This window comes from Ammospiza nelsoni, chromosome 17 (genome assembly GCF_027579445.1).
Source record: "Ammospiza nelsoni isolate bAmmNel1 chromosome 17, bAmmNel1.pri, whole genome shotgun sequence".
In the NCBI taxonomy this organism is placed as follows: domain Eukaryota; kingdom Metazoa; phylum Chordata; class Aves; order Passeriformes; family Passerellidae; genus Ammospiza; species Ammospiza nelsoni.
The window spans coordinates 7,759,759-7,783,441 of NC_080649.1; the positions used below are offsets into that span (position 1 = coordinate 7,759,759).

Consider the following 23,683-nt stretch of genomic DNA (forward strand, 5'->3'; position numbering starts at 1 on the left):
GCGGGCACGGCGCGATCGCTTCCGGAGCGGCGGCGGGCGCTGCACGTGGCGCGGGAGGTGAGCGCCGCACGGCCCGGTACGGCACGGCACGGCAGGGAGCGGCACGGCATGGCCCGGCACAGGGACTGGCCCCTCACGGCACGGCCGGCACAGGGACGGGCACAGGGAATGGCCCCTCACGGCACGGCCCACACAGGCACCGGCACCGCACGGGATGCTGTGGCGGCAGGGCCGAGCCGTGCCGAGCCGTGCCGGGTCCGGGGCGGGACTCGGGCTGACACCCCCTCCCCTCCCCGCGGTGGGCCCGGAGGGCCCGGACACGCAGCGAGGGGGCTGTGCTGGGCTCGGGGCTCTGTCCGCGGTTTGACAGCGTGCCTCATGGTGTTACTGCAAACCAGCAGGAATAATTGAGTTTCGCACTGTGTGGGTGCTAAAGGGTGCTCTGTTGTAATCAATTCGTTGGCATAAAAGTCCTGAGAAAACCGGAGGGCGAGGATAAGACACCACAGATAGAAGGAAATTTAAGGTACTAAATCAGGTCCCTTGGAAGGGCCTTGTAATGCAGAGTGAGCAGTAAAGCCGTGTGAAGTTCAGTGTTAAGTGAAAACTCACAGGGATCTGGAAAACTAATTGTATTTGTGTACATACGCACTAATTGTATTTGTGTGTATACACACGGATATGTTTTGCCGTTTAGAAGGGACATTTGGAGCATAGGTACTGAGACATTATGCTCTGCTGCTGTGAAACAAATAGAAGCTTACAAACTAAGGCAAGGTACATTAAACAACATCATAAAAGAATCGCCCCATAAACAGTGTTTTCAGTATGTCAATATGTTCTGGTTGCCCATCATGGAAAGCAGACTGTAATTGGAGTGTCAGGGACAATGGGGGATCAGGAATGGTTTCAGAATAAAGGATGACCAAGTAGATTAGGACTTGCATGGTCTCTTTGAAGCATTTCACTAACATTTTCATATCCTTTTTCAGTTCATTAACATCTTCATATTCTTTTTTTAGAATGATAATAAAGAAAAAGAGAAAAGACGTTCATGAGGAGCCTGTGCAGAAGAAGAAAAAGGTGAAGACTGTCATTGAAATTGAGGAAGATGTTAAAACTGTCATTAAAACTCAGGACAGTGGCCGTCTCAAGAAAAAGAAGAAGAGCAGGAAAAAGGAAAATTTAAAAGATGAGTGCTTACACAAATTGCAACCAAGGAATCATAAGAAAAAGAAGAAGAAGAAAGCTGGCTCTGAATTACTCAGGGAAGATCATTTAGAAGGCTTTGTGAATAGAAAAGGTCATCTGGATTTACAACTTCAAGAGGAATCAGAGGAACAAATTAAAATATTCAAAAAGAAGAAAAAAAAAGTCCATTGTCATTTCTCCTTGGAGGATAATGAGAGTAGTGACGTGGAGCTTTCAAATCATTGCACAGATGGTACTAAGAAAAATAAATTATCATTTAAAAAAAAGAGGAAGAATACTGCTTTGGATTTGGAATTGGATGGTGAGTTATCAAAGAAAAAAAAGAAGAAATACAGTTTTTCATTAGAGGACATCCAGGACAGTGAACAAAGGCAATCTACAAAAGTCTGTAAAAACACCCACAAATACACTTCACAAAAAACAGTTTTTATGGGTGAGGACTATGACACAGGTAATGCCCAGAATGGTGGGGAGAGTTGTGTAAGAAAGAAGAAAAATAAAAAGAAAGATAAGTCTGACTGCTTTTTACCACTGGCAGCTAAAGAGGACTGCATGCATCGAGTTCCTGGTAGCCCCAGTGCATTAAGTGACTCTAGAAAAAGGAAGAAACATAATTCCTGGGAACTTACATGGACAAGCAGAGAGGAAGAGGACAAAATTAAGAACTTTGGGTGTATTAAAGAGAGGAAGAAGAAGAAAAAAAAAGCTGTTTCTTCCTCAACCTGTGAAGATAAGCAAGACTGCAGTCACAGCATTCCTGATAAGCATCTCCCAGCACAGCAAGAAGTTGAGCTTGAGGAAGAAGAGCTGTCTGGAAGGAAACACAGGAAGAATTTCAAATATAATAATGAAGTCAGTAAGAAGAAAAAGAAGAAGATGAAGAAAAAGGAAAAGGAAACAACATACTCAGAAGTTTCTTCAAACACTGACAGTGCTTCTAAAAGCCAAAAAGTGCTACTGGAAAACAATAAGAACAAAGAGAGTGAAATGGAGCAAGCTGAGTGTGTTACAGGGGACACTGTGGATGGGGCATTATGCAATAGCAATCCTGTGCTGTGTGACAGAAAAAGGAACGGAAGGAAAAAAGTACCACCACAGGAGTCAGCTGAGGAGCCAGGTTCAAAAGCAGATGAGAAAAAGATCAAGACAGAACCCCCATGGAATGAGTCAGTGGTGAGTTGGGGAGAGGAGGGCAGCTTTGCTCCCTCCTGCAGAGGAACTGAAAGCCTTTGGGGCAGTTCCCTGCTCTGCTCTTGGTGACACTGAGGTCACTGAGGGTCCCCCTGGGTGGGGGGAGGCAGGACCAGCTGGTCTGTCAGCATGGCACAGGATGGCACATTGAGCATGGCAGAGGTCACAGGATGGCACATTGAGCATGGCAGAGGTCACAGGATGGCACATTCAGCGTGGCACAGCTCACAGGGTGTCCCATTCAGCATGGCAGAGGTCACAGGATGGCACATTCAGCATGACACAGCTCACAGGGTGGCACATGCAGCATGGCACAGCTCTCAGGACATCCTGAGCTGGGAAGGACCCACAGGGATCAGCCAGCCCAGCTCTTAAAGAAGGGCCCATAGAGGGGTCCAACCCCAGCTGAGCTGATCCTGTGACACCTGGGGAAGCACTGATGCCTGCTGCTGTCATCACACAGTGTCTCAGTTGTAAAAATGTAAATATTACAGCTAGCAGCAAGTATTGACCCAAAATAGAGTGGGTTTGTACAGTCATAAATGCTCAGTTGCTCTTAGCAAAGTGGCAGTACTTCATAAAATAGGAGTTTAATGCCATGTCATTTACCCTGAGCAGGTGTAACTCTGGCAGCAGGAGCTCATCTAATTGTTTGTTAGACTTTCCTCAGGCTTTGCTGCTGTCACTGCTGGAGTTATGTAATGTTAGGAGCAAAGGGGAAAGTTAGCCAAAACCTATTGACTAATTCCAACAAAACTTCAGTGAAAATCCTAGGAATCCTAAGTGTAGACTGAGCCAAGAGCATTGAAATATAAATTCTGATAGAAAGATACTAAAGACCTAAACAGGTAGTTTTAATTAAAACAATAAATCTCTGCAAGAAAATAAATAGATGTAAGAACTGTGTGAATTGTAACTGAGGTTAACTGGGATTGTATCCTGACTGACTGGTCAGGAAATCCCATCCCAGAGTCCTGAAGTACTTGCCATTTCTGAGGTAAAATGATCATGATGAAATATTTGAAATACAGGCATTTTTTCTTTATCTGATCAAAGTTATATTTTAAAGCTAAGGGTGCCAAAAGTTAGTACCTACATGCCCAACTTCTGTTGTTATCACTGGGAATTAAGCTGTGAGATGCTCAGAAAATCAATAGGTATCTATCTGTATTTGTAGTTGCTTAAACTTGACTTTGAAAATGGCACATTGCAAGTTACTAGGAGGTTGTTTTTATTCCTGTAGGTAATGGAAACCTGCACTCCAGTTGCTTTCTATCAAGAATTTTGAATGCTTGGTTTATTTAAATGTCAAGCACTAGTTAAGAAGGTATCTTTGAAGATTTTTGCAAGGTATTTTTGAAGGTATTTTTTTAAGGGTATAGCAGACCATAGTGTGAGCTGCTTCTCAAGCTCCCTTCATGGTGTGCTGTGCTTTGTCATGCACTCAGATGCAGTTTCCTCAAGTTCTGTGGAAACCTGGCAGCTGCCTGGTGCCTAGTGCTAATAATTAAATTTAGATTCATGTGGAGACCTAGATACAGCTTTTTTCACAGGGGTTTGTGAGGGGAGTGTGTGTGCTTATCAGTCATGAGGTGAGCAGATGTTTGGGGCTTTCAAGTTGGATTTCTCCTTTTGACCTTTCAAAAGGACAGGGTGGTTTTATTGCTGGATATATTTTCTAATTAAATTGGCATTGCCTTTTTGAGATTGTTGAACATTATTTGGATTTTGCAGCTGCTTACATTGTTTAAGGGCAAGATAAGCCCTGCAATGACATGCAAACTTTCATGACCAGTTAATATGGAAACCAGCAAATAGCTTGCAAAGTGTGGAGAAGGGAGTAGTGTGATGCATGTTTTGTTCCTCTTTCCCATAGGCAGCTCCTTTAATAATAATAAGAAACTACTCAAAAGAAAATCTGAAGATTGAGAGGTCTGGGTTAATCAGCTCTAGCAAGTTCTAGTTCCTGCCAGGCCAAAAGACACTGCACTAATAATAATAATGTGGCTGATTGTGTGGTCTTGCATTTAAATGTGCCACAGTCCTGAAATGTTTTAATCTACAGCATATCACACACGGCTCTGCATGCCTTAAAACTCCTCTGTTGGGCTTGCCCTGCAAGTCAAAGAGCAGGTTTTAAGGACAATGTGAGTGATACCCAGTTAATATCAGTGCTTGGCGTTTTTCTGGTGGATGCCACTGGAGTCAGCTGGGGCAGTGAGGAGGATGAGCACTCAGTTCAGTGCTTTGATGTTGTTTGCCAGCAGACAGCAGACCCCCACCACATGTGAGTGTGCTCCTTTTCCATGAGTTGGAGGCAGCTTGGCACCCCTCCACAGGGTAGTTTTTCCCACTCAGCAGGTCAGCACCGTGCTGGGAATGAGCAGGGATGGGGGTGTCCCTCCTTGCAGCTAACAAGAACAAAATCTGCTGCAGTTGTTTGCAGAGTCCTGTCAGGACAGTTTACCTGCTTGTTTTAATAGATCTGAAAAGACAGTACCAGGCCATCTAGAAGGAAATTAGGAGTTGGTTTGGTTTCTTCTTTTCTTTCAAGAGCACAAGCTCTCCTTCCTGCAGACAGTGTTCTCCCATTTTTAATAGTGCATGTACTTGTGTGTGTGTATAAAAGGTAGCTTTGGAAAATGAGGTAAATCATTGATAGCTTTTAATAGAACTAAAGCCTCAAAAAAGTAACAGCAGGTTTTGCTGACAGAAGTGTGTTACAAATCTTTTCCTTGTCGTTTCCCTGGCTGTTTCATGCTTGGTTTATTATGCTAGCTGTATCAATAGATCTTCCCTTTGGCCACTTTTTCCAGGCTGGTGTAAAGCTTATGGCTCTCATTTACCACTATCCTGGACTTACACTGGATGCCCCAAAAGCTTCTCCTGATTACAAATTTGGGAGAGAAAGGCTGGGGACAGTGGTTTAGAGGTGCCACTCACTGGGAGCAAAGCTGCAGAGGGGCTGCACTTTGTGGAGCTGTGATCAGGATCTGGTTGTGTGTGGCTCTGCCCAGATTTACCTCCTGCCTTCCAGCCCATCCAATCCTTCTGGAGCTGCTGTGTCTCTTCCATCAGCTCCCTGTTCCTTGCTCTCAGCTGTGGCATCAGGAGCTGCTGGCTGCCATTGCAGGGGACAGTTCCTGTGTGAGCTCTGCCTCTCCTGTGCTCCTGGGGACCTTCATCCACAAGGGAGCACAGTGCAGCTGCTCTTGATTGGCTTTTGTGCATTTGTGTCAGAGAGACCTTTAGTTATTTTACTTCCAATTTCTATTTTTGTTTAACTTTCACTGTCTCTGTGCCTTTCTTGAAATATAAATTTAAGCTTTTACAAAATGGTTTAATTTGAAATTACTCTGCCTGCAAACATTACTGTGTGTGCCAGTGTTGTTGGCAGGTCCCTATTCATGTGTAAATCCAAAAATCATTTATCTTGATTAAAAGAAAAAATCTCTGTGAGATCTTTCCATAGGAATACACAGTTTTAATTGACATTTTCATCTTAGAGCTGACTATTTCTTCTTGCCCCTGAACAGTACTACTGATTGCTTACTTTTTTAACTACTTTTGTGGTAAGGGCTGTGTAAATTCTAATTAATCAGAATGGATAAAAATAATTATACAAGCTTTTTCCTGTTTTACAGGAACATCTAGATGGTGTAATTATTGTGAAGGAAAAGAAAGGAAACTGTGATGAAATTAACATAGACAAGGTATGCTTTGTCCTAACTGGGTAAGATCTAAAGCAAATCAGCATTTAACATATGCATAGGAATTGATACAAAAAACTGCTTTGTTGCTTATCTATGCCTAAATTTCCCTAAATAAAGCTCTGCTTAAAATGTGCTTCGCATGTGGGTTAAGTCCAAAATGTACAGTCAATGTCAGAACTAATTCACTTTACTAAGTTAAAGACACATTTCTTTGCCTCTCATCAATGCAGGCAGTAAGAAAATTAGACTTACTTGATGCAGCAAAGCACTCATTTAACAGACACTAAAAAATTACAGTTCTCATGTTGAGTGTGTGAAAGGATCCCATGCACCTGTTAATTTTCCTTGCAAAATTCTGAAGATAACTAACAATTCTGTTTTTCTCTTACTATTTCATTGTGATTTGTCATTAACACCCTGGACTCAGTCTTATGCTGCACGTGTCATTTTCTGCACACTAGGTGAGGCGACAGGCCCTGCAAGAAGAAATTGACAGAGAATCTGGCAAAACCAAGGCCCTCAGTTCCAAAGTGGCACAGGTGATGTACGAGTTTAGACCCCAACCTGATGGAAATGCTGTGTTCCAGGGCAGGTTCCTCTGAGAACCACTGTGCTCTTTTTGTATGTGGCTCATGTACAGCAGTGTTCCTTCTGCTGCAGATTTCAGGTCATGCCATAGAACAGCTTGGTTCAGTGCCCAGGGTCTGAGAGCTGAGCACTGAACTCCTTGCCACTGCACACTGCTCTAATTCCCATCATCACTCCTCAAAAACAACATTTTCTCTGGAGAATGAGCCATCAGACATTGCTACAGAAGCATTTTCTGCTTACTGTGAAATACAAGTAGTTTTTGGGATGTGGATGCAGCAGTCACTGAAGTGTTTCTGCTTTCTTACCTGCAAGACTTTGCACACATTCAGCAGCAGAGGCAAACATGGAAAGGTAGAGGGGTGGCAGCTGTTAACACAGGTGTGTGATGTTCAGAGTCAGTCCTCTCATGGCTTCTACATCTTCCCCCACCTCCTTGGAAGGTGATTCCTGATTCTTTGCTTTTGCATCCACTCAGCCTGACACATTCACAGTAAGGTTGTGGAAGCTTGCTGCAGTGTTTAGCCAGGGCTAAGGAGATTGAGGTGGAGAGAAAGCTTTGCTAGTAATTCAGGCTTCTGTTGTTTTGCAGGACTGCCAGAATGCCTAGAAAGCTGCAATATGCCTCAAACAAATGCCAGAAACAGCTCCTGTAGATCTGACATAGTGAGAGGGAGTCTCATTGCTCTGGAACTACAACTGTCTAATAGTCTCTGGAGTCATTGAGAAAAATGACATCCTTGGCAGGAGATCTCAGCTCTTTGGCACTGATCTGTTTCTGTTTAGTAGTATGCAGAAGAATAGAAGCTGTGAAAACCAATTCATCAGCTGCACAAAGTGAGCTGGAAATGCTTCAGCAGAAGCTGTGTAGTGCCTGCCAGCAGCTCACTTAAAACCAGAGTTTTGACAAGCCATAATTATATTTGCATCAGTGCAGATGTCTCCCATTGCAAAGGGAGGACTTAACATTTATTTATCTGTGTCCTGTGTGTGTCTGGATGTGTGCATGTATCTGTCACAGACTGGGCTTGTGCAGCAGCTTGCAAGGTCAAAAGGCTGAAGTATTATGGGCAGCTTTCTTTCATTCCAGGTATTCTGGCCTGTGATAGTGAATGATATTCCAGCCTTGCTTTTTTTTACCTTAAACCCCTGCTGCAGCTTGCCTGCATGCTGTGTGTCGTGTTGGCTGTCTGCTGGACAATGACTGTTCATGCAAGCTGCAACTGTTCTGTTGGAAGGATTTCAGACTGACATAAAGATACCACTGAATTCACTTGTTTTTCATTTGATGTAGGCAGCTCAGTCTGTTTAATTAATAATTAGACATTCTGCCATTTAGTATCATTCCCAGTTTTAAAGAAAAAATTCTGAGTAAGTCCTGCCAAAAATATTTGTAAGTGACTGCATAACTGTAGCTCAGGAGTCAAATACACCCTTGAATAATGAAGCCTGTTCTTAGGTAAGCCAAAAGTTCATGAACTCTGTAAATCCTATGGTGTATCTGGGGTTTTCCACAAACAGCTGAAATCTCATTTTAGTTGGATATTGCCTCCTCAGAAAGGAGCCAGAATCTGCAGCCAGAAGAAAAATCCTGAAGGGGTGAAGTAGTTCAGAGGGCAGTTAAATGCAAATACAGTAAATACAAAAAACCCAGCAAACTGCAAGGGAGGGGAGGCTTTAAGAGAACTAGACTGAGTCATGTTGGATTGGGGAGGCCCTCTGGTTGTGCACCCTTGCAATATTAACTGTAATTAGTGGGATGAGAATGCAAATATTGCTTAAAGCTTATAAACCAGATTAAACAGTGTCCACAACTAACAAACACTGCTGAAAACAGCAGCTCCCTACCAAGGCAGTGGGAGGATGAAAAGATAACCCTACAAAGTGACAGTGAAAGAGGATTAAGTCTGACAGTTTTCCTAGAATGAGAGATGCTGTCTGGCTCTTGGAGCTGGGTAAAGAGAGAGCAGAAAGCCAAGGACAGAGGGAAAGGAGCTTCTCCAAGGGCATTAACCCCTGGCTCCAGCTGAAATGGCTGAAATGCTGATGAGGGTGCCCTCAGGCAGAGTCAGCTCAGTCTGGTACCACATCCCTAGAGAGGTTCTGCCCATGGAATAACAGCTCCCAGCTCTGTGCCCCTGTCAGGCTTCTGTTCTCATGTACACAGACAGAAATTGTCTTCCTTGGTCTTGGTATTTCTTAATTTTACTATTAACTTTGTTTTGCCTTACAGGAAACAAAGCTTGGACAGTGGAGTACAGCTACTTTTAAAAGTTCTGAGGAACAAAATAAGTTTTTTAGACTGTTGGGTGGTTTTAAAAAGGGTCCTGTGCCTATCCAAAGTCCTTCAGCAATTGCAAACAAACCAAACATGGCTCTGAACCAGGAAGGGGAGGAGAAGTTACAGCAGGCTCTGAAGATGGAGTTTGATAAAGCAATGGACTTCAAGCAACACAGAGGAATTGGTCTTGGATTTCAGTCTAATGCTAACAAAAAAGGATACATAGACAAATATGCATCTAGATCTATAAAATTTGAAGATTAAAACTCAGAAGTAATAAAGAGAGGAAAATTTCTTTTTGCCTTCTACATTTTTTTACTTGAAATAAAATAATGAATGAAATTTCTTCAGCATTTCGATAAGTCCTTGAAGTTCAAGTTTTCAGCTACATATACCAGTGGAGCTGAGTCCTCACTTCATCCAAACAGTAAGTTTTTGAAACCTTTATTATGTTCTGCAAGGCAAGAGACAACCTCCTTCAAAGACTGAAGATGTGTGCCATGCCTGCAATTAGTTCCATTGTTTTTTTTTTAAATGCAGAAATTCCGTATTTTTTTTTAAATGCTGATTTAATAAACTTACTTTTATCTACATCATAAGTGATTCCAAAGGATTTTATTGTTCTGTAAAATCTTCACGTTGTTTACACTCAGTGGTAGAAAATGATGGTGCTTTACTTTGAAGACACATTAGTGGTGTGCTCTCAAATTTGATGAGGGCAAACTTTTAACTCGGAAAGTAATTCTTTAAAATCTAACATCTTCCTTATAACAACAGATAGCACTGAACATCCTCAATATTGGAACTGTGCTCTGGCAGTTGGATTTTCCATCAGCAGCTGTTAGCTAAAAATGGAAGTATAATCATTTTGGAGAGTAGCACCAATAGAACTACTCCATTTCTTTATCTTTTAAGACAGTTTCACTTTTCCACAATAGTTTTCTGCAATGGACTGCTCTAGCTGAAAGCATCTGCCTTTAGCAGAAAACACACTTAGGAGCACTGGGTTCTGATGCATTTTGGGCAACTCTTGAGAGGAAGTGAAAATTATGCTGAGACTCTATCTTAAGGGGCTGCCATGAATCCATTCCTCTATCTGGGAAGAGGGAGATGCTCTTCCTGCAGGGTCTAAACTTCTTGGAGAAAACCTTCTCTAAAGTTCATTTAAACCTCTCCTACCTCAACATGAGGCTGATTTGCACTACTGTTCTCACTGTTCAGCACCAGCTTCCACCAGCCCTTCTAGGTTTTGGCTCTTGTTTTACTAAAATTCAGGTAGCTGAGGTTCTGTTTTCTCCTCTGGTTTGAAACAAATGCTGAGTTTGAGCCCTCAGCCACTTGCCTGGCAAGGAGAAAAAAAACCGCACTAAGCAAAAGTAGAAATAGATATTAGATCTCAACATGGTTCCCTACCATGGGGCAGAAGGGGTGAGAGTGAAATTTTATTAGAAATAATAACAGTATGTGTAACTAAATTCCAGAAGGGTAAGGTGATAGATTTGTATACACAAACTCCCCCAGAACACACAGATGAACTGCAAATTGTTTTATTCAGTGATAGGTACTTTGCAAATATAGAGGACTTTGCATAATTTCCATTTTCCTTTGCAACACTTAAAGATTCCTTCCATTTTACAAAACACCATTGGACTAAAATGAAAACATAAACATGTCTGTGTTAATGTATTGTAGAAGTTAGAGCAGTAACACCTCAGCCATTGTTCTCTGCTACTGGAACTAGCCAGGCAAATGCTGGCAGCATCCCAAAGCAGAGAGAAAACTTAGTCTGTTATATTGAAATGCTGCTTTCTGCAGAGGAGAATGACTATTCTGCATGAGGAATGAAGTTTTGAGGCTGTGACCTCATTCCTACAGATTATCTTCCTTTTTTGTTAAAATTACAACAGATTAGATGTCAAAAGGCTTTTTCAACCATAGAGGTTCAAGATAACTGTTTACTGAATGTAAATCAGCATTTAAAATAACAATGCTATGGTAAAACTGGATACAGAAACTCAGGTTAAATTATTGCACTCAGAACAGTTTTACCTTTGCTGTGCCCAAGTAAATGTGTCTCACTAAGGAAAGTAACAATACACTGATGGATCAGTGATTTGTGGCCTTGCTTCCCTGCTCCCTTGTGCAGGTGAGTCCCTGGAAGAGGCACCATCAGGTCCTGGACTGCAGAGGAAGCCGGAGGGCCAGGTCTGTGAAATGACTCATTTCAGGTTGTTTGCTCTTCCTCTTGATGTATTCCAGGGTTTTCACCTGGATTTGAAAAAAAAAGGTATTTGGAGATTTTCAGTGTCTCATTTCATAGCCATCAGTTCATCTTTGTGAAGGTGTTTTACATCATGCTCTTTATCATGTATATGTTTCTGAAAGGCTCTCAAATACCACTTTACAAACTTTGACCAGGCGGTTCCTCCACAAAATAAAAATGCAGTATTTCTCTTAAAGCTAGTTTTCTAGTAGTTAAGAAAAACCAACACTTTCAGGTTCCTTAATGCTTGTCATACTATTAAAATTATAGAAAGATACAGACCACTTGAAATAAGACAAGTTGCTTGTTCATTAAGAAGCATTTAGAAAATAGAACTTGTTGGGGTTTTAAGATAATTTGATTTTTTTTAAAGATAGTCGCTTGTGAAGAGATGAGGTTCATTCAATTCAAGAAAATGTTGCCTTTTCCCAAATAAAGATTGGAAAGATATTAAGAACTAAAACCTCTGTGCATTTTGTGTCTCCCTCCCTTACCATAGTCTTGGTGTCAGCAAAGCCATGCTTCTGAGCAAGATTCCAGAGATTGACTGACAGCTGGTTCAGTCTGTTGTTCCGTAGGTCCCCGTGAGCCAGGATGGTGTTAAAGAAATAGAGAGCCAGCTGGCTCTGCCTCTTCAGGGTCTGGGATGAGAACAAAAATATTCCCATGTTACTGTACACTCATCCCAAAACACCCAGCTTAACCTCAGCAGCCTCTCTGAACCCTCAGGAGTTCAAAGGACACTCCTTTTGTGACACACAGCAAGAGTTACACACATAAAAATACAGTCAGGGTTTTCATATTCCATTCAAAATGCAGCAAACAGCACTGGCTGTAAATCGACACAAGCTGCTGTAAATAAATTAATTACTCAGGACTCCTACATCTCATCCCACTTTGGCACAGCACAGAATGTAGGTCTGACACTTTTACAACTCCAGACTCCCTACACCTGCACAGAAATCACCCTCCCACCAACCAACCTTGCACTTAGAGCACCCCAGCTGTAAATTTTTAGAGAGACCACTGTCATTAATCTAAATTAATGCAACTTTAGGCTTTTTCCCCCCCAGTCTATTCTACTTTTATTTATTTATTTAACCAAAGATGTTTTTCCCTGCTATTCTTTCACTGAAACTCTGGTGATTTGAACATATTTGCACCATATTTGTAGCTACTTCTCCTAAATTTGCTGAGGAGAGACCATAAAGAGCATAAGAGCAATTTCCCCCCACACAAAGCAGAGAGGATTCACTGCTACACGTTCTCTTGACCAGAAACAGCTTGAACTTTACAGAACTGTCCAGAACTAAAAATTTCCATTCCAGCACTGTCACAAATGGAGCATTCTCTAACATTGTGAAAAAACCACACTGTGTTAACAATAAGATGCATTGTTCTCTTCCAAGTTGCCATTCTGGTGAAAGGATTTTATTGTGAGAAAAATTTATTTTCCTTTATAGCTTTTAAAGGAAATGAACCAATAAAAACATAAAATCATTAGAGCCTTGTTCATTTAAATGAGCAGCCAAGAAGATGAATAATAAAAGGTCACCAACACTGAAGCAATCCAAATACCACAGTGATTTTATGACCAGCTTTACTTCAGCACAATTAGAGATCTCTGACAATATTCTCATCACTTCTATTTCCTCAGCAACAACAGCTTCCTCAAACAACTATTCATTCTTACAAAGCAATTTTTATCTAAATCTCTCAATGACTTTCACTCAACAAAGCAAAACAAATGGTTCCTCTTTGTAAATAAGGCTGGACAGAGGAGTAAATCCAAGGTCCAGAGGCAGAGATAGGCCAAGCACCTGTGTCTGTGCTGCTCAGCCTTAAATCCAGGTTTCTGTGCAACAACAGCCTCAGTGAACTAACACGGGGTCTCCCTACTCAAAGCATGCTTGAAAGGAGAAAAAAAAAAAAAAGGCCTTTCAGAAACCATGGATTTCAAGCCCTACAAACATTCCTACCCACAAATTCCATACAGGAGTCACTTGCAAAAAAATCTCTAATATATAACCCACATTCCTGAAAACTGTTTAAATTTCCTTCCAAGCCCTGGAACATGGGGCATTCTTAGCTGTGCTGGAAGGGATGTTTCTGCTGCTGCTGTTCTGAAAAAGAACTGAAGAACTGCTGTTCCCTGAGGTGATGTGTACAATGATGTACAGGATTTGAGCAAAGGATATTTTCATGTTCCATCTCTGCCATTGCTCAAGGAAGGACAAACAGGATAGCAAAAGCAGAGAAAAGGCTAAACTTAGCACAGTGTCCTCCCAATATGTATCACTTAACACATTCTGTATTGGCAAACACTCTGGGCTACTGTGCAAATAGCCCATCTAAAAAATTCCATCCAATCAATCACACCCTGCCCTCCCATGCCAGGCCAGCAGCCACAGGGTTTCTATCAATAGCAGCCATCCAGTAAGGGCTGCCTGGGAGCTGTCCCTTCTCAGAAACAGGTACATTAACAGAACACTGAGTTCTCATTATTTCAGCAAACATCAGTCACCTGCCTTTCACATCCAATCCATTAAGCTAGATTTGATCCCTCAGAGCCTCTGAATTCCAATCAAGAAATCCAATAAGCTGCCTAGAGATTTCTTTATTTTATATTTAACAAATATACTAAAGTCAGGGTAAAGACAAAACAACTATTTCCTCCCTCTGTACCTCTCTCCTGACATCATCTCAGTGCCTGGGATCTGAAACTTTTAGAATTATAGGTGGCTTTCATTGTATTTTCCCCACTAATAGACTGTGAATTTTCACTTTGCTCATTACAGAAGTGGACATCATTAGGTGTCCACCACAAGCCTGCCTATGTGATGGTCTCACTTTCTAAACAAGTTAAAATACCCAATTTCCTTTGGTTATGAGGTTCCTGAAGCTTTTGAAAAGACCAAGTCCTGGTCAAAGCTGTTCTGTTTCTTCAACCCCAAATTACTTTTGGTTTTGTACTGACTCAAGCAGAGTAAGAACATACCTCCTCCTTTCCCAGGGTTTTCAGGTGATCCAGGATCTGTGACACCACTGTCTCACTCAGTTTATTAATTTCAGCCAGGAACTTGGAGTCTCCACCATAGAGAGCATCATTGGAATCAACTGCAGAGATGAATTCAAGCTTAGGTCTGGCTAAAGAGCTGTACATTTATTTGATATGCAAACATCATATATTGATAGAAGACCACATCTGGCAGTCATAAAATGACCCTCCTCCATGAAACACACACAGAACTGTTTTTTAAGTGCTTACCACTTGGTTGCCTACTATGTCCTTTTGATTTGAAGAGCAAAACTCTCAGAAGAATCTTTTAACTTGAAACCAGCCCTGTATTCCTGGATGCAGCAAAGCTCAAAAATATCTCCTAGACTCAATGTTAAGCAACATATCCTGTCAATTTTCAGGTTTTCCACAGACTCCCTGCTTCCATCACTTCAGAAGAGCATGGCCATCATCTACAATGGCAGCAGCAGTGGGCCAAACAATTTGTGTTTTATTTAGTAAAAATTAACAGATTTTCGAAAGAAACTGCCTTTTTTCCCCCTTAAAATAAACCCATGATTACCTCAAAGTGATAGATAGAAATTCAAGAAGTGTATTTTTAGTTTCAAAGACCTTAAAGGATTCTTAGGAAGGAGAGAGCTCACGTTTTTACAGCTTCTATAATTGTGATTTTAAACATGTCTTTTGCCCTAATTTATTTATGTTCTATTAAGAAGTAGGGTAAAAAGAAATTTTTAGGTTTAATTCTAGGTAAATCAGAAAGCAGAAAAGATGAAAGATAATCCCCTGTTTCCAAGTAAACTTCATTTCAATAAGCTAAGGTACAAGGTCCACCTGGAAAAAACTCCCACTGCCCCTACTACAGGGGGAAAAATTACTAATTTATATTTCCATGCTTCTCTCCATTAAAATCTAATTTATTTAGACTTCTCATCTTGGGATTATGCAGCTATTTTGGTCATCTAGAAAATGGAGTGAAAGAAAAAGCTAAAGCACACTTCTTTACAGAATCTGAACAGCAGATTTACTACAGATTTACTACAGGGTAGCACTTCCACTGAGAGCTGTTTTCTGTGCAATAACTGCAAGAGGTGTTTGGCATGGGTGGTAAATCTGACAGACTATTCACCAGAACTGCACAACACCTTCCAGCCTTCCCCTCTGTGCAAGTCTGTGCAACAAAGAAAAAGTCAAACCATCTTGGCCTCTCTGACTCATTACTCTTCAGGATGCTTTAAAGGATTTTTATTTATTACTCTCCCTTAATTTAGTCATCTATAATCAGAAGGAAAATATGCAATTTTTAGAGCGTATATCAAAATATTCCAAAAATTATTACAAAAAAAGATGACAGCTATTTTTCAAAATGTAAAATCTTTAGAATTTTCTAGATATTCTGAATATTTTTGTAAGTTGCTGCAATTTCCAGAATGCAAAGCCTGCCTTCAAATCAGCAAATACATCATTTAAATAATGAAGACTAGCTTTACATTCTGAAAACTGGAGTTGTTAATAAATGTGGATGAAACACCAACGATGAGTATAAATCAAGTTGATGCTTTAGACTTAAATAAAACCCTTCATAGGCATAATCTTTACTTGTAAAGCTCACATTTATAAGCATTTGCACCAACACCACCAGAAGCAAACTAAGTAACCCACTCTGCACAGATCCACTTTTAAGAACAGACTGCACCTGTCCAGAAGCCAACTCCTGGATTATTCTAAGTTACAATACCTGGAACTGGATAGAAAAATAATCCATCCTGTGAGACTGATTACCACTGATCTTCATTAACTGGCTATGCTAATAAGATAATACTACAAAAGCCCTGGTGGAATGCAAGGAGCCAGAACCCCCTTAGGTATTACCTTTATCTACATGGTAGATAAATGCTTCTTGAGTCATTGCAGACAGCAGATGCAAAACATTGGTATAAATCCTGACTTTGTCATCACTGTTATCCTCCCAAGTGTAATCCTGGATCACATTCAGTAATCCTCGCACAAGGAACAACACTCCTTGTTCTGGATGGTCCTACAGAGGAGAAAAAAGACAGGTCAAAACCAACAGCACAACCCAAAACAGAAATAGGATTATTTGCAGTCATTCAGTGCTGGAGAGTCACAGTTTGAGCTCTATAAAAGCAGACCTACAATATAATTAAAGCTGACAGCTACTTTTCTTAAGTGTGCTTCCTGCAAAGCCTTTGAATTTTTTTCCAGTTTCCATCTAAAATGCCCATTTAACCCATAAGCAGAACATGATCCAGGCAGCCTCCACAGACAAACTTTGAAATGCTTTGTTTTGGAGTCATGGGGGAGCAGTACAAAATTAATTGTCAGCTTCTTAACAGCTAAGCCTCTAAAATTAAACAGTGGGTAGATTTCATTATTAAAATGGTATCAGTAAGCTGTAGTGTATTACTCATATAATTATGAGTTTCAAAAGAACTCCTACACTGGGAAGTCAGTTACAGACAATCAACAATCTTTTCATATGAAATGAAAAGAAAGATTCTGCTTTACATAAGCTGGGAGTTTTTACAAGCAGCTTTAATACTGCACCAGGCTGATTCCAGCTGGCAGTTGGAGCAGTGGCACCAAGACACACAGGACAAATCACAGCCCACTGGGGACACTTCTTTTGATCTTCTGTAAATAGGGAACAGAGTTAGGGAAGCTAATTTCTGAATGCTGGCATCTTGTTGCAAGTTATTTTTCATTAGTGAATCTGAGAGGTTGTTTCAGTCCCTTCTTCCATCACCTGCCAATGATGCCAGTCACTGCACAGCCTTCCCTCCAGCCTTCCCCTGCAGCCAGGGACAGCAGTGACATCCCAGGGACAGCTTCCCCTTCCCTCCACGTGTCTGAACAGGGGACACCCCTGCCACTGCAACAGCTCTGACAGCAAGGATGTGAACAGCACCACACTGAGTGCTGCTTCACCAAATAGGCAAAAGAAAAAGGAAGGAGAAAACCGTAAGGGAGGTTTCAGTGAGGAGGAAAAACCTACTCTCTCCAAGAACAAATGAATATACAGGTAATTTACAATTTCCCCTCATCTTTTAGATGTAGCTGAAAATATTGGAGAGAAAATTACATTTCTCTCTAAATTTGACAGTTAGTTAAAAACTGGAAGGGTGTAGAATGGTAGTACTTCGTGAAATAGTCATCGGAAGAGGAAGGTTATGCCAAAACACATCTTCTAATTATTGTTTTCACTCCAATGGTTAAGCAACCTATACCAAAGTAACTGAAACTAATAGGAAGTACAGCTCTATATTCTTCCCCTCCTCATGCATTAGAGTTTTTTGAATACTTAGCTAATAAACCAGTAAATTATGTTTACACAATTAAATGATGGTGAGATTTCACTCTACCCCAAATCCACTTCCAGTGAGAGGTGTTGCTGAGAGTGCAGTGCTCCACCTCCACACAGTTATTCTGCCTCCCCATTTTGCATTGGGGTGAATGATTCTGCAGAACAGTTCATCTTGTCACAGAACACTAATCCCTGCATTTCCCACTCCAGACGTCCAATCTATTCTAAATTTTTAACCAGGAAAGTCAGAATAGTCTATACTAAACCTGTGTGCTACTCATACACACTCCACTTACCGGAACAACCAATAATGTGGAAAAGAAATTACACAGGAATTCCAGGAGGAAGGCATCAGAAGGTCGCATCTTTCCATCTACACTGATCATTTTTGGCACTTCAGGAACAAGGCTCACTGCAGCTTTGAAAAAAGCATCAGCTACAAAATAAAAATAGGGTTGCTGTTATATCACTCCAGCTGTGATGGCAGCCATGCCTGTAACCCAATGGTTGCTTTGAGTTTGTTTCAAAATTCAAAGAAATTACAGAAAATGAATGTACTGAGCTGCAAAGAAACCCAAGACTCAGCAGTGGTTTGATTCTTGAGAAATCTGTTAATTTGAATGGTGCTGTTTCTCCAAAGGAAGTTCCCACATCACTCAAAACTTCTGAAAGTATAACTCTTCTCCTTTGCATAACATGGAGACATCACCATTTCATATGCATAGCATATATAATAAGAAATTAGCACAGGATTCAAAACTGACTTAGCAAAGAAATAATGATGCCAGGAGAATGGGGAATCCAAAGTGGGGGAAAAGATTCATGCTATCTTGCTCACCAATTCATTCACAAAAGGATGTTAAGTTCTAAGGAAGTACCAACAACTTCATATTTCTAATTAATCATAATCCCTAAAAGTAAAATATTGATATAGTACCAGAACCTGGGGTATTGCTGGTTACCTAGATGAAAGAATATTTTCCAAGAATCACAGTACAGGAATTAGAGAAACTATCCACCATTACAGCCTTGGCAAAATAGCTGTTAAGAGGTTTTTCATAACTCTTTATTATGTCTCTAATCTTAAAAAAACATAAATGCCAAACACTAGAACATCTATTCCTCAGTTGATTAATATTCACAAATTAAAAGCAACAATATTTTCCCTCTTACACTCCTATATACGCTGAGTTCACAAAAAAATTTCTGCCAGCAACATTGTTTTGCACTTTCTTGGCAACATTTCAGAATATCCAAGTATCCACATCCCACTCAAGTTGTTGAGCTATATACTTCAAAGGATTCTTCAGAATTAATATTGTATCTTTATTTTAGAGGAACAGAGACCCAGGCCATGTAATCAGCTTTTATCAAAAGCAAAAGGAGAATTCTTGGTGAAAGCCAAGAGTGTTACATGGCTGGGATGGAGATACCACTCACAGGCAGGCATGGGCATTTCCAGGAGCACAGCTTGCTCTGGAAAAATTCATTTGAGACTCCAAGCAAATTTGCTAAATATAGTACCAAGTGATATCTAATTTAAGCTTATGAGGAATACCAGAGAAACATGTGCTTTGGAAAAACTGTAGTTCTTCTCACTCTTGTTTTTTCAGCACACAAGTGCTCAAGGACTTTTTAGGGCTTACAACACAGACCCCTTCCATCAAACACTGTCCTTCCTTTTATTCTGCACATTTGTTTGGAGGTGAAAGAAGGTTTATTTCAAACAACTTATAAGTTTAGACAGCCAACCCAAATGAAGGTAAGTAATCTTTCTCTGCTTTATTTGAGGAAGGAAGGCAGCAGCAGATGTTCATTCTAGCACAAGTAAATGAGTTGCTGTCACTTCCACAGTTGTCTCAGCAGAAAAAAATAAAAGTGCATGTCCCACATCACCCTACAATAAAAACATGTGACCAGACAGATGAAAAAATGTGCCTTAGAGAATAGTCTGCATACCAAAGTACCCATGTCTGTGCAGGGAATGCTCCTGCCTGCTGAAGTTATTTCATAACAGGACGAGAATGACCTGTGCAGCAATCAGCATCCACTGAAAAAGAGCTGCAAAGTGCCTCACCCTGATTTACTGCCTGCTCCCCCAGCAATCACAATCCTTCATTCTCCTCTAAACTTCTGCCATAGTGCAAACCCAAAACCTCTTATCTTCAATTTGAAAACCTGAAATTGATTCAATTTACTCTTCCTGCTGTTGCTGGTACAGCCAGAACTGGCAAAGGAGAATGTGTTCATTTTGCAGGAAGCCCTGCCAATGTGTGCTAACCATTTCATGCTGGAACACTAAAAGCGCATTTATCCAAGATATATGTGCTTCATAAGAAGCAAAAATAAATGCATATCAATGCAAAGGTTTTTATTGCAGACTGCAGAAAATGACCTAAACATTACCATCCTGGCAGAGAGGTGTCAGAGAAAGCAGTACATGCTCTGAGTTTGGAGAAAAGGCTCACTAGAAAGGTTGTCACTGACATGCTGTTTTTTCAAGTGTGAAATGAGCATCAGTGTTTAATTCTGAGTTACATTAATTATGAGGTTATGCAATGATGGTTTCTCTGTATCTTTAAAAGAAAATTTTTAAAACTATCACTGTAGAGATGTTTTAAAACAAAACCATACATCACTTTTCCTTGCTTCCAAAAGATATAAGGAACCACATTAAAAGCACTGAAAACCACAACAATCTTATGTTCTTGATTGAAAAACCAAAAAGAAGATAAAAAAGGTTTCTTTTGATGAAGGATGCTGTTTTCTTATCTGCCTAAAGTACAATACTGCTTCTTAAGTGAACCACTGTGAAGTGGATGAGGGGAGAGCAGCCTGTGCATTACAACAAATCACCATGATGGAGCCTTCCCCAGCTGCTGTTAATATCTTGTGCAGTGCTCTGAACATATCATACTTCATGCTTCACTACATTCATCCTTTCACAGCAGCTCCTTCATTCTGCTTGACCATAATCCCATAAATCTTTCCCCCAAGCATACATGCTGACCTTCAGGCTACAGAAACTAACAGTCTTGGATATCCAAGTCAGCACTTCAGAATTTGCCTCCTACAGAAGAAAAAACAAGTGAAATTGGTGTTGAATGTTCTGCTATTGACAATATTCACTATGGCACATGTACATGTTTAATTATACCTACACACAACTATATGTACCTCCATATATTTACATATATAAATATTCAGCTTGCATTGTATTTTCTGTATCTCTGATAGCTAATTAAACTGCACAAATTCAAGACTTCAGGCAGGCAAAAATAAAAAGGAACAAAGTCAGATGGGAAAACAATTAAACTCCTTAAGTCCACCTTCAAAGAGCAAAAGGGAGAGAGCTGAACATACCTACCCAAAGTATTTTTAGTCACAGCTACAATTACACCAGGCTAAGTCCCCCCAAAGGACAAAAGCAGGGACCATGCACATCTTCTGCATTCCACACCACTTCCCTGTCTTACAGCACTGTCAAACCTAATTTAATACTCTGAAGATTTTGCTTCCACGTCCAACAGATGTTGGAAATTTAATGAAGCTTGCACTCCAGTGCAAAAAATTATTGGGAAGCAAGTGTGGGGTTTTGTTATTCTATTTTTTTCTGTTAAATAAATTAATCCATTGCTGTTTTGACAACCAAGCATTGTAGACATTTGAATCTCCTTCTTCTCACATTGGTGGGGTCACTGTGAGAGTTCTGCCACATTGCTAAAATGTGGTTTTCCCTTGAACTACTGCTGAATATTCTTCATCTTAATGACCGCTACACATCACTTCCAATCCAGAAACAAACGAGAATTCTTTGAAGGAAAAAACTTGAAATTAGAAAATGAATGCACTGATCCTTGGTGAGCTGGAATGTACTATGTTCATTCATGCTATGAATTAGCTGCAGATAAAAAGTATCAGCAAGATTGTGTTTAAAAGTAATTCCCTTTATAAATACATAGATTTAAAAAAAAAACCTTTTAATATTTATCCTTATAGAAATGGCTCTTCAAACAACTAAGCTGAAAGAAGATAAGGAAAAAGGTCCTCATGAGGGTACATAACTTAATAAAGGGTGGGGTGGATGAGGGAAGGAGAGGGAAGAAAAAGTTTTCAGTGGAGCAAAATAACTTCTGCATTCCTTAAGGTTTTGCAGAGACATGTCCTGAAGAGGAGCTGGGAGGTGACACTGTCTGCAGACTGGTCTGGAACGTGACTGCAAAGCATCACAGATGGATGTCATGATTCTGAGCAATAAAGCAGCAGATGAACTCTAATATTAGTATGGTATGTGGGGAAAGAAACAGCCTTTGCTACAACTATAGAAAGAAAGCTCTAAATAGGCTATTTACACTCATGAAGGATTTTGGAGTCATTATAGATGGTTTCCTGAAAACTACATCCTAACCAGCTGTTGAAAGGCAAGGCAATTATAAGAATCACCAGGTGAGTAATGGAAAACTGAGGTGCCATTGTATTATTTAGATTGCTGTTGGGCATTTATACCTGGAATAATCTAATCTAGTTCCAATCTTCCCATTTCCAAAGGCACAAAAAGATTAAAGTGCTAGGGCATGGAACTGTTTACTTATTAGAAAAAGCAATACTGACAACAACTTCTTCAGGACCTTGCAGACTGCATTATCTCATGGACAGCAAGAAGAAAATTAATCAGGAGTGGCTGAATTCTGCTCCGGCAGATCAGCTGCATGCTCTGAGCCACTCACCTAACATTTAACATAAATCAATCCCTAAACATCAGACTTCCAAGTAGCAGGTCACTGTGGAACTCATCATCCCATGAAGTTACAAAGACCAAAAAGTAAAAATTTATTAAAAATATTAAATTCCCAAGGACTGGTCCATCTATTTTATTAAATACCACGGTCTGGTACAAGCTTTGTTGAAGTATGTATTAAATCACCTGCACCTGAAAGCCAAGAAGCATCATTCTACATTATTGTTTCCCTAGGAGATGCTACAAGACACTTTCAAAAACAGGTCATGGTCTAGACAGACTTGAAGAACTGACAAACTGATATAAAGTTCTAGTCTGAAAAGCTTCCAGAGACAGAGATGTCACCTCTCTCACATCATACAGAAAAGTGACTGGCTGGGATAAAGAGAGGTACAAGAAAAAGCTCAGGGAATGGGAGAAGCCTCCAGCTGTGGAAGTCCCAGGTAACAGAAGAGGTCACAGCTGTGTCCAAAGGAAGCAACACTCAGCATTGCTAGAAAGGAAAACAACATGACATCGTGCTTTTCCCAAAGCTCTTTTACTGCCTTCAAGGAAAGCAGTATTTAAAAAGATAACAGAGTCGCCATATACCATTCTCACCAGAGAAACATAAACCAAGAATCCTAGTATCTGTAATGAGGAAAATCTCCTCATGTTCCTATTTCTCTAAATTCATCATCTCAAATTCTCTCTATTTATAGTCTTCAGATCTATAAAGATTTCAGGAGATTAAGAAGAAATACTAAAAACTGTTATCTAATGGTATTTAGAAAATACTCTAAACCATGATTGGACTATGATTTAAAATTACTTATTAGGTATTTCATACCATACTTTCTCCAGGGTGTGACTGAAGCATTTAGAGAATACTCATGGAAAAGTAACATTTTCTGCAATAGAAATGAAATTATTTTCCAATCTCCTAGGTGTAACTGTGTTTAGCCACAACTGGAAAACAAAACAAATAACTAGAAGTGCATTAAGCACTATATGCTTAAGAACAAAAATCTGCATTTGCCCAGCAAAAAGGTCTGCAGCAGTTGATCTGAGGGACAGACTCTCCATTTTTATAAAGTTTAATGTTTGACAATATCCCAGTGAAATCAGTCAGACAGAATCAGTTGAATTACCTTATTCACTCAGCATGTTATTTCTCAAATGAGGCAAAGATTTCACAGCCTTTAAAACAAAAATGCTGCTTAACACACGTTACCATAAAGTTATGTCATCTCTACCACCTGCTGAATGCTGTGACCAAATATTAAAAATTCATGCTGTCTCTTTTTTTTTTGACAGACAAAAGCAGCATTTCCACAGGGAGGAAATGTGTGCAATGAAAATCCTACCTATGTC

General features: G+C 40.3%; 2 protein-coding genes across 5 annotated transcripts in view; one reads left to right on the forward strand and one right to left on the reverse strand.

Moving 5' to 3' along the window:
- The first annotated feature begins 13 nt into the window (after positions 1 to 13).
- KNOP1 (lysine rich nucleolar protein 1) lies at positions 14 to 9,584 on the forward strand. Of its 4 annotated transcripts, none has more exons than XM_059484621.1 (5): positions 14 to 57; positions 1,023 to 2,385; positions 6,048 to 6,116; positions 6,578 to 6,655; positions 8,938 to 9,584. In XM_059484621.1, exons 2-5 carry the CDS (start codon positions 1,024 to 1,026, stop codon positions 9,247 to 9,249), a joined length of 1,821 nt encoding a protein of 606 aa, XP_059340604.1. In that variant the 5' UTR covers positions 14 to 57; position 1,023; the 3' UTR covers positions 9,250 to 9,584. The 4 variants fall into 4 exon arrangements, with proteins under 4 accessions (XP_059340604.1, XP_059340603.1, XP_059340605.1 ...); XM_059484620.1 differs by having other exon boundaries at positions 20 to 76; XM_059484619.1 differs by lacking the exon at positions 14 to 57 and adding an exon at positions 358 to 526.
- Positions 9,585 to 10,516: 932 nt separating this feature from the next.
- The window catches only part of VPS35L (VPS35 endosomal protein sorting factor like), a 42,112-nt gene continuing 28,945 nt past the window's right edge, over positions 10,517 to 23,683 (reverse strand). The window contains exons 27-31 of the mRNA XM_059484117.1: positions 17,889 to 18,028; positions 16,140 to 16,305; positions 14,247 to 14,365; positions 11,743 to 11,889; positions 10,517 to 11,253 (exon numbers count right to left, since the gene is read on the reverse strand). Of these exons, the coding sequence (XP_059340100.1) occupies positions 11,155 to 11,253; positions 11,743 to 11,889; positions 14,247 to 14,365; positions 16,140 to 16,305; positions 17,889 to 18,028 (671 nt within the window). The 3' untranslated portion in view covers positions 10,517 to 11,154. The remainder of the gene's footprint in view (positions 11,254 to 11,742; positions 11,890 to 14,246; positions 14,366 to 16,139; positions 16,306 to 17,888; positions 18,029 to 23,683) is intronic.